Source organism: Pseudorasbora parva, chromosome 6 (assembly GCF_024679245.1).
Source record: "Pseudorasbora parva isolate DD20220531a chromosome 6, ASM2467924v1, whole genome shotgun sequence".
NCBI classification, from domain to species: Eukaryota; Metazoa; Chordata; class Actinopteri; order Cypriniformes; family Gobionidae; genus Pseudorasbora; species Pseudorasbora parva.
In genome coordinates, this window is record NC_090177.1 from 24,964,462 (window position 1) to 24,975,513 (window position 11,052).

An 11,052-nucleotide genomic window follows, 5' to 3' on the forward strand; every position below is an offset into this window, starting at 1 on the left:
CATTTTAGAGCAATTTTAAAAAATGCTGTCATTTTAAAACTATCTTTATGCAACTTGCTTTCTCTTGCTTTCTTCATCAACCAGGTCCACGTTGTGAAGAATGTGCTCCTGGTTATTACGGTGACCCCTCTAAGCCTGGTGGGCAATGCCAACCTTGTCGTTGCAGTAACAACATTGACCTATCAGATCCAGAATCATGTGACAAGCGTACTGGCCAGTGTCTTAAGTGCCTGTACAACACTGAAGGATCTGACTGCAGCGTGTGCAAAAGTGGATACTATGGAGATGCTTCCCGCCGCAACTGCCGGAGTGAGTTTACCTGGGTCTCAAATTACTTTTTTAACATTATAGTGCACTACACTCTAAAAAATGCTGGGTTAAAAACACCCAGCAATTGGGTTGTCTTAAGCAACATTTAACCCAACCACTGGGTTAAAACAACTCAACCATTGGGTTAAAACAACCCAATTGTTGGGTTGGTGCATTTTCAACCCAACTTGGGTTGTTTTTAACCCAGCATTTTTTAGAGTGTAATAACAATAAGAAGCATATCAACACTTTAATTTACCCAGAGTGCACCTGCAACTTTTTGGGCACGGAGCGCAGTCAATGTCTGTCTCGAGATGACTGCGTGTGCCAGCGTGCCACAGGACAGTGTCAGTGTCTGCCTCATGTTATTGGACAAACCTGTGATCACTGCGCTCCAAACTACTGGAACCTGGCAAGTGGGCGGGGCTGTGAGCCCTGTGGCTGTGACCCTAACAATGCCTACACATCTGCCTGTAATGAGGTACCCTTGACTCACAAATACAGCACACACTCAATACAGTTCAAAGGTTTTTGGGTCAGTAGGATTTTTGAACGCTTAAGTTCCGCAAGGATGCATTCAATTGAGCAAAAGTGCCAGTAAAGACTTTGTTACAAAAAAAAAATTGTTACAAAATGTTTCTGTTTCTAATAAATGCTGTTCTGTTGAACTCAAAGAATTCTGAAAAAAGTATTATTGTTTTTACAATAATATTAAGCAGCATGACTGTTTTAAAAAATTGATGATAAGAAATATTTATATAGATAAACAAACATATAACATTTTTAATATTAAAATAGGCTCATGAATATTAATTACATGACATGGTTTGGCCAGTAGTTTGACTTACTGAAAGGCAACCAGTTGGCAAAGGCTTCTGTAGTCATTGTCTGTTATGGCCGATAAACTAATATTAATTATTTATGGAGAATATTGCATTTCTATATAATTTTGTCTAAATATGAAAAATAAAACAAAAAACTAAACTCAATAGTTTTTAATGCCAAGTGAAATGAGGGATCACAGCATTATAATGTACAGTATAATAATGGATATTCATTTTCAACATTTCAAAGATGACTTTATTATTAAACAGTGTTAACTTTAAGTAATAGTTGTATGTAAAAGTAATGACTATGCGCAATTAAATATCCATACCAATAAATAAAAAAAATCTCTGATTACTGATATGGTACAATATTTATCTTGCATTCCAAGTTGCTAGACTCCTAGCAAGTTTTAAATGGAGCTATTCCACATTTTGAACCCAAATTTATATAGTTCACAGGCCAGTGCCAGTGCCGTGTTGGCTTTGGAGGAAAAACCTGTAAAGACTGCCAGGAGAACCACTGGGGTGACCCAAGAGTACTATGCCGAGGTACTATGACCTTTTAGAGCATTTCATATATTCAGCCTGTATCCATATGATCTATAATACTAACACATTGCAACACCTTTCATCATCAAGTCATTTTTATTCACAATTATTCATAAATCTGATCGATTTGGTTACTTCTCCTCCCACAGCATGTGACTGTGACCCCCGTGGCATCGAGTCGCCTCAATGCAACCGTGTGACTGGTCATTGCGAGTGCCAGCAGGGAGTGTCAGGCGTTCGCTGTGATCAATGTGCCCGTGGCTTCTCTGGCACCTTCCCTGATTGCAAGCCATGCCACCAGTGCTTTGGGGACTGGGACCGCATCGTTCAGGATCTGGCAACCAGAACCAAAGCTCTCACAGATCGAGCCAAGGAGCTCCACACTACTGGCTTGACTCGAGCCTTCGAGAGAAAATTTAAAGAGTTGGAGGACATGCTGGCGCAGGCGCGGGACATTGTTAATGCCCGCAATGCCACCGCAGAAGCTGTGACCACTCTGATGGGCATGATAGAGGATCTCAGGTACAGATTGGTTAGAGGGAAACACATTTGCAGACCCTAAGTGTTTCCTTAAATTCTGCTTTGGTTAAGTGTTTTTTCTTTAATTGCTAATGCGACCTTTTACACCACAGACTGAACAAAATGAAGCTTTGCTTGGTAATTGGTTGTACTAAATTGGTATCAAAGTTATCTGACATTGTCAAGATGAATTTGTTCTGACGCAGTTTAAATGAGTTCTTGTCATATTTTATTAACTAGTAAATAAACTATAAGAAAATGTGAAAATGAGAAATGTGTCTGAATACATTGGTTTGACTGTATATTCTGCACATTTAAAAATGCATACTTTTTCTTACTACAATAGTCAAGTAAAGCAAAAAAAAAGTAAAGCAAAAAATTACTTAACATTTGAATTATTTAGTTACATTAGATTATGTTAAAAATTAATTAGATTAAATTGAATTATTTTTTGTTATAAATGTCTTTTGATTGTATCAGTTGATATCAACATCTAAGATTTTTTTTAACTGTTAAACACTTATGTTTATAATTAATTTTAGAAATTATTTAAGTTTTTTTGTTGTTGTTTCAAATAATTTGACTTGTAAATGAGTACAAATTTGACATGGTGATACATTTGACATACTTTCACATAAAATAATTTAATATTTTAGCAATTTTCTCATTTTTTGCATCATTGATGGCGATCAGTTTGGTCAGTTCATCTGCTCTCTTTTTATTTTCCTTTCCCAGAGCTCAGATTGGTGAGACCACGGACACACTGAACCAGCAGGAGGGAGACCTGACCGCTGTGCAGGACAGTAACTATGAGGCCAGTAATGCATTAAGTACCCTGGAGAGAGAAGCCAAAGAGCTCAACCTTAACTCAGATCAGCTTAACCGTCAGCTTGACATCCTCAAGAACTCCAACTTTTTGGGTTAGTCACTGATGCTGTCTTACTGTACCTAAAATGCACTTACAGTGGCCCCGAAAAGTTTTCTTTTAGGCCACACTTACAGATGTTTAAACATCTTTGAATTGTATAACAAAATATCAAAACAAGTGGCATGTATTTATTATTATCTTCTACAGATTAATACATTGACTAATCTATGTTATTGGAAAAGGATTTTTAAAGGGGTGATGAATTGAGAAATCAACTTTCCCTTGAGCTTTTGATATATAAAAGGTCATGGTAATATAAGAATATTCTCTAAGTTTCAGAGATGAAAACTTCCTTGTTAGTCAAAGAACATCTTTTATAGACACCGGGCTCAGCAAACATTCCTGTGCTTCATACTGATGTCAGTGCGCGACGAAACACCGCCTCTTCAGTGGGTCTAATCCAGTATCCTTGCCCACCGACTCATGGAGGGCTCGTGCTAGCTGGTCAACAACATTAAACAAGATAGCAATATATTGAGCTATTCCTGGTTGTTGAAGAACACAGTCGCTGCATAAGCTTCCTGCGGATCCTAATATTAGGAATGAGTGGTTGAACTTTTTAAAAAAAATGAAGTTCCAGCTCACGTGGGGAAGACAGTTTTCTGTTCACTTCATTTCACTGCGGAATCGTTTGTAAACAAATTTCGGAGTCGATGCTGTCGAAGTTGACATCTGAAGGGCAGTGTGCGCGCGGTTCACGCTTATATCGTCCGATCTCGCGGACTATGTGTAATATAAAAATAATAGTCCAATCAATCACGGGTGGATGAAAAATAAATAAATCATTGTGTTTGTTTGATAAAGACGTTTACGAGCCCTGTGATCGAGAGAATCATTCTGGTTGCCGCTTCTCTCTCAATCTCTCCTCTCTAATGTGAACTGACAGGGGAGCTGAAGATCATAAAATATGCAAATATTTTCCATCCTAGCCGTGGGCATTTACTTCCAAGTTTCCAGTACGTCACGCTCATCAAAACCCAGCGTTTTGAAGAGAGCCTCAAAACCAGTGTAGAAAATAGCCTATTACTTATTAGTTAGGATGTTTTTGAATGTACAAACCACATGAACATCATTAGTTGACCTTAGACAACAGTATAAAAAAATAAAAAAAAGCCAGCTCATAACACCTTTAATATTTGGTATCCTTCATCAGGTGCATATGACAGCATCCGGGCCTCGTACAACAAGTCACGTGACGCAGAACATCGTGCCAACAGATCAACCACCGACATTCCCAGCACAGTGAGCCAATCAGCAGACACCCGCAAGAAAACAGAGCGACTTATTGCCCAAAAGAGAGACGACTTTAACCGGAAAAATGCTGCCAACAAACGTACACTCACGGACTTAAATGCAAAAGCTCAGAATCTGGACATAAAGAAAATCAATGAAAAGGTAAGCAGCTCTTTGAGATGGACGCCTCACATTTTTAATTATAACAGTACATAGGATTGTTAATTTAAATATTTGTATAGAATTTGTATCATTTAAAAATATTATTTTAAAAGGTTTATATATATCAAATCATTTTAATGTTTAAAATATTATATAATATTTTTATTGTTACATTGGTTTACTTTAGAGCTCTTGATTTATTATTGTTGTAGGTATGTGGAGCACCGGGTGATGTTCCATGTCTGGACAGCCCTTGTGGTGGTGCCGGCTGTCGTGATGATGAGGGCAAACGTCACTGTGGAGGCTTGAATTGCAATGGAGCTGTTGCAGTTGCCAACAATGCCCTGGATAGATCTAAACATGCAGAAAAAGAGTTGGATAAAGCTATGGGAGTGGTGGAAGAGCTTTTTAAACAGGTAGAGCCACTCTAACCAATGATGAGCATGATTATAACATTTTAATTGCTGAGAATTCCTTTTATTAAAGGGTTAGTTCACCCAAAAATGAAATTGATGTTGTGTGATTAATGACTCACCCTAATGTTGTTCCACACCTGTAAGACTTCCGTTCATCTTCGGAAAACAGTTTAAGATATTTTATATTTAGTCAGAGAGGACAATGCTGAATAAAGTCGTAGTTTTTGTTATTTTTGGACCAAAATGTATTTTCGATGCTTCAATAGATTCTAATTAACTAACAAATGTCACATATGGACTACTTTTATGATGTTTTTATTCCCTTTCTGGACACGGACAGTATAGTGTGTATACACTTAGACTCTCTGACTAAATATAAAATATCTTAAACTGTGTTCCGAAGACGAACGGAGGTCTTACGGGTGTGGAAAGACATTGGGGTGAGTCATTAATGACAAATTTCATTTTTGGATGAACTAACCTTTTAACATTTTCCAGAACGTGTTCAGCCTTTTCTCTGCATCTTATGTTGTCATGATGGCTTTATTAAGGTGGCAGATGCTAAGACCAAGGCTCAAGAGGCTAAGGATAGAGCCCAGGCAGCTTTGGAAAAAGCTAGCGATACCAAGAACAAGGTGGATCATTCTAACAAAGACCTGAGGGACCTCATCAAACAAATTCGGGAATTCCTCATGCGTGAGTTTTTAATGATTATATTATTAAAAGATTATAGATTATAAAATATTATACAGAGTATATATTAGATTAGATTTATACACCAATGATAAAATGAACAAAAAAATAATAACATAAAATACATGGCAGACTTTGCATCGTATTCTACTTTGCACTTAATAGTGTACTTCTGAGTAGTTTTTAAAAATATTATATTTTAGCTCTCCTTTTTTTCTTCTTACCAGTTTTACAAATTATCCAAAGAGACTGCTGAATTTTACTTACTAATTAAATTGTAAGAAATTATTTATATATATATATATATATATATATATATCACAGAAATAAACTAATAAGAAAGTAAAATGCATAAAACAGAGCAATTACTGTAGATTGCACTTAATACTAGTATTAAACATTCCACACATTTTCATATATATTTTCTCTTTAATTGTTAAATTTCTTTTCATAGAATCCTAACTTACAATTCTTTCTTTGAATTATTTTGAGCTCAACCCGAGGTTCAGTACTATCCCATACTTGTCTGAAAACTTTAACCATTTAATGGTCACTGTCTACATGCTGAATATTTGCAGAGGAGGGGGCTGATCCTGACAGCATTGAGGCAGTGGCCAATCGGGTGCTGGAGCTGTCTATCCCTGCTTCTCCCAAGCAGATTCATCACCTCGCAGACGAGATTAAAGACCGTGTCAAGAGTCTGTCCAATGTGGACGCCATACTTGAGCAGACCCAGAATGACGTTCGCAAAGCAGAGCAGCTGCTGCTGGATGCCAAGAAAGCCAGGTGAGTATCTGCACATATGGTTGTTTTTTGTTTTTGTATATTACTTTTTTAAATGTGAATGCAATCCATATTCTTTTACTATAGGAATAAGGCAGAGGGAGTGAAGGGCACAGCTGAGAGTGTGAAAAAGGCCCTGAATGATGCCAACAGGGCCCAGGCAGCTGCCGAGAAGGCCATTCAGAAAGCTAGAAATGACATTGGCTTAACTCAGAACCAGCTGGCACAGGTAAAACAAACTTAATGTGGGTTAACATTCATTTTTATGGTTCTAAACTGATCGGTTTTGACAACAAGGATTCTTGCAATCTTTCTAAAGATCCAATCAGAGACCTCAGCTCGTGAGAGAGATCTTAATGATGCTATGGACAGGCTGGGAGATCTGGGACGTCAAATAGAGGTCTTAAAAACCAAACGTGCCAACAACAGCCTGGATGCAGCACGGGCAGAGGAGACTGCCACCATGGCCCGGGACAAGGCCAATGAAGCTAAAGAAGTGTGTGCGGCAGTTTGCTGTTTGTCATAGAGTGTTTTGTTTACCAGAATTTAGTGACCTTATCATCTGTTTTAGATCCTGGACGGTGAGCTGTCCGATAAGTACCGTACTGTTCAGGGTCTGATGGACAGTAAAGCGAAGACAATGCAGGACGCCAAGCAGAAAGCAGAGCGCCTGAGAGATGAAGCGAAGGAGCTGCTAAAGGATGCCCAGGATAAACTGCAGCGGCTGGCAGGTAAGTGTGTGGGAGGCGCACAGATAACTGGAGGAAACCTATTCTTACCGTTCAATGAAATAAATCCTAAAAAAATAATTTAATTCCCTTAATATTTTATGAATTTGGAAGTTCATTTTTGTCAGAAATGTCTGAGACCAGTAGTGGAAATACTTTGGATTTGTATTTGTTTCTAATTTTCTTCTTTTTTTAAATTTACATATTATCAACATAACAGTTTGAGTAAAAATGTAATTGAAAAATGTTAATGAATTTCAGTATTTAGTATGATCTGGTTTGTCCCTCTTTTGCTTTAATTACTAGATTTCTCCAAACAGTGCCTTATAATACATTATATGTCAAAGACAAATGGAGGATGGAGGAATTCTGAATAACTCACGGGGGAAATTTGTAAGCCAAAAATTGATGGAAATAACAGGGGTTGCCAACTGTATTTTCTATTTGAGCAAATTAAACTACCAATAGAATGAATAAAAATGAGATTTTGCGTCTATTTCAACCTATAAAATACTAGGTTCATTTATTGAAAACGTACAGTTACCATAACATTATGGTATGCATACAGAACATTAACAACAAATACCGGTAATTCAGGCTAAATTCCAGTGCAAACATAGGCTACCAGAAGTGCATTGTAAACACTTAACCATACACAGTGATAATTAGGTTATTGATTCATAACAAAAGTCATCAGACACCTTACCGCTCCAAAGTTTAACCATTCCTGTCTCGTTTGGTTTGAAGTAAAAAAAAAACTGATAACTGATAAAACAGCAACGACACTTTGCTGAATGATCGACACTTGAGAATGATCACAGACACTGTTGTCATCCAATCACAGCCCCCCTCATGTGCGTCAGTATACGTTAAAGGTGCCTAAAAGCACCAATTCCTCCACAAAAAAAATTAGAACAATGTGTGAAACTGTTCAGTCGATTTGGCATGTAGCAATACAGATTAACTGGCAAACATTGATAAACCTGCAAAAAAGAAAAGACTGTTGCATAAGAATAATAAACACTAAATTGACAATAGATGCGTTTACATGGAGCACTGTAACTGGTTTAAAAGTCCAATCCGAATGAAAATGCTCCATATAAACACCTCAATCGGAATAAAAATGCCCAAACCAAATGGAATTGTAATCGGTTTGAGAGGGGTGGGATAAACCTTTTCATGAACCGATCAAACGAAAAATTTCACCATATCAACGACCTGACCCGATTACTTTTCAGTGTGCGTCCTTACATGACGTGATACACAGCTCACACCTTCACCACTGACCGCGCGCCGCGCTCACAGGCTATAATATTAAGAGGAAAGTTAATTTTTCTGAGGGGTAAACTTTTTATTTTTTAAGAAGTTATTAAGATAATGTTAGCATAATGACACAGACATAGCCTAGCTACATCCTCTCATCTTGACAGCGTTTGTCCCAGGCACTTTTACTTCAACGGCGCTTGACAGTAGAATTTTTTTTTTTCTGAGATGATGATTATACTTTACAACAAATAAATAGCTTTTATAAAACTGTATAAGTCCTGGTGGCCGTTGAGAGTTGCTATGGTATCCGTGAACACATTTCCGCTGCTGGAGAGGACAGAGTCGACATTTCTGATGCGGCAGACAAACTGCTCTGTGATGATTGCGATTGAAAGTCAGCACATGTAAACCCCAGATCGGTTTAGATAACGTCTCATGTAAACAGTCCACTGAATCTTTCAGTCAGAATTATTTTAATCAGAATGACAAAAAAGTATGCATGTAAATGATGAATAGCTAATTAATCGTTCTGGTCGCTCCCACTAGCAGTAAATCCCTTTCACTGTCCGTGTTTTGATTTAGTCAAATCAGTTTTTGCGAATGCAGAAAACATGATTATTGTTCCAACCACAGAAAACATGCAATCTACCTGAGGGAATAAATACTGATGTAATTTGCTGAGAAATATTTGTTTGAAACAGTGATTTGTGTTTAATGTGACTTTTTTTAAAATGATATTACAAGTGATCTTAGAATTAAATTAAACATAAATAGGTTAAGCAAAACACATGTTTATGTCAAATTATGTCTGAGAAACTTTTATACAAAAAATACTTAACTGCAGATACTGAAATAACACACTGTGTGGTACAGTACACATATTTTGAGTGTCTTTGATTTTCTTTTTCTGAAGGTGGCAACCCTAATCACAACATTTATTTCCATCAAGAGGTGCATTCATTTTTGGTCAAGATCTTTTATAAACAATTCAAGAGTCAAGCACTCTGTAAAGTTGACTTTCAATAAATTTAAGTTGTGGACTTCAGAGGTGCCAATCCATGTGTGAAAATTATTCTTCATGCTCTTTCTCAACCATTCTTTCACAGTTTGAGCCAGATGAATCTTGACATTTTCAGCCTGGAATATGGTCATGATGTGTCTTCCTAAATGGTTGTTAAAGAAATGAAAAGCTACACACTCCATCAATTAGAAGAACTGCTGCCAAACATAACATGCTAATTATATCACTGCAATAATGATCTCATCATTGACTCATAAGCATTGCTTAGTAAAATCCAAACAGTGACATGATATTTTGCAGTGCCCTGTACTGTATAAATACGGTATATATACATATATATGCCCTCTTGTGGCAAAAAGTAATATTGATCTTGTACCATTTTCTTGAATTTAACCTGGTTTTGTTGTTTTGTATCCACAGAGCTTGAAAAGGACTATGAGGAAAACCAGAAGGTATTGGAAGGCAAAGCCAGGCAGCTGGATGGCCTAGAAGATAAAATGAAGGCGATCCTGAATGCTATCAATAAACAGATTCAGATCTACAACACCTGTCAATAATCCGTCAAAGGAAAGAAGCCCGTCGGCTGGACTGCTGCTGTCTCTGAAACTTCACTACTGTTTGAAAGGAGCTACCATTTTATTTTTGTCTCCAGGCTGCTACAGCAAAAGCTGTTTTCCAACAAACCTACAAGACTATGACAAACTGCCACCAGACACAATGTCTGCAACAAATGTTGTTTCAATGAAGGGCTTTGGTCAAAAGACACTACACTTACCTATTTTTACTATAGAGTTGAATTAAGTGCAGCTATTCACATGTGTTTTGTAAGGCAGAGCGGTATTCTACTTTCTTGTCATTAGAAATGTATTGTAAAATACTGTATACAGTATGATGAAGTCACTGAGTGTCCTGGAATGTAAAAGACACTGAATCGTGGCACGGAAGTTGTAGTGTACAGATTTTCTGCTTGCCCCTTTTCTTTTAAAACAGGTATTGCTTGGGATTTTATTAATACTCAATTTCAAATGAGAAACACTACATTTGTTGTCTTCTGAGAAAATAGTTTCTATAATAGTTTAGATAATAATAGTTTCTAGAAAATAGTTTCTTTTTGAGAAAATAGCTGAATAGAGAAACTACTGTTACAATGAATTCACAAAGACATTGTTAAATTAAGTAAAATAAGTTGTCCATATAAGTCATTGGATGTGTATCGTACATTGATGTACATCATGTTTGTTCTTATGAGTATCAAATAACAACTGTAACTCTTAAAAATTCAAAGTAATAAAATCCCTATTTGATTTGTTTGTGTGTTCTCTACATTTAACTCTAATAAATGAGGAACAAAAACCTAATGTGTAAACACAAAAAATAGCATTTACATTATTCTTTTAGCAGACACTTTTATCCAAAGCGACTTACAACTAAGGAGTACAGGAAGCAATGAGTCATGAAGCGGCGAATAATCACCATAGACAAAAAGTGCTTGTAATGCTACATTTTTGACATTGCTTAGAGTAGCATGAGCTAGAATAGGGAGGCAATAGAGGAAAATGGAGGGATTTTTTTTTCAATAATGTGAGACTGCATGGTGGTTTAGATGTTTCAGCTCCAT

General features: G+C 36.9%; 1 protein-coding gene across 3 annotated transcripts in view; it reads left to right on the plus strand.

The window, feature by feature from the left end:
- Window positions 1-10,740, plus strand: part of lamb2 (laminin, beta 2 (laminin S)) — a 43,980-nt gene extending 33,240 nt beyond the window's left edge. For all 3 annotated transcript variants that reach the window (XM_067446406.1, XM_067446407.1, XM_067446405.1), the window contains 13 exons: window positions 85-309; window positions 573-790; window positions 1,589-1,685; window positions 1,835-2,207; window positions 2,940-3,124; window positions 4,286-4,527; window positions 4,740-4,943; window positions 5,495-5,639; window positions 6,215-6,422; window positions 6,507-6,648; window positions 6,739-6,915; window positions 6,991-7,150; window positions 9,855-10,740. In XM_067446406.1, the coding sequence (XP_067302507.1) occupies window positions 85-309; window positions 573-790; window positions 1,589-1,685; window positions 1,835-2,207; window positions 2,940-3,124; window positions 4,286-4,527; window positions 4,740-4,943; window positions 5,495-5,639; window positions 6,215-6,422; window positions 6,507-6,648; window positions 6,739-6,915; window positions 6,991-7,150; window positions 9,855-9,991 (2,513 nt within the window). In that variant the 3' untranslated portion in view covers window positions 9,992-10,740. The remainder of the gene's footprint in view (window positions 1-84; window positions 310-572; window positions 791-1,588; window positions 1,686-1,834; window positions 2,208-2,939; window positions 3,125-4,285; window positions 4,528-4,739; window positions 4,944-5,494; window positions 5,640-6,214; window positions 6,423-6,506; window positions 6,649-6,738; window positions 6,916-6,990; window positions 7,151-9,854) is intronic.
- Window positions 10,741-11,052: the final 312 nt, after the last annotated feature.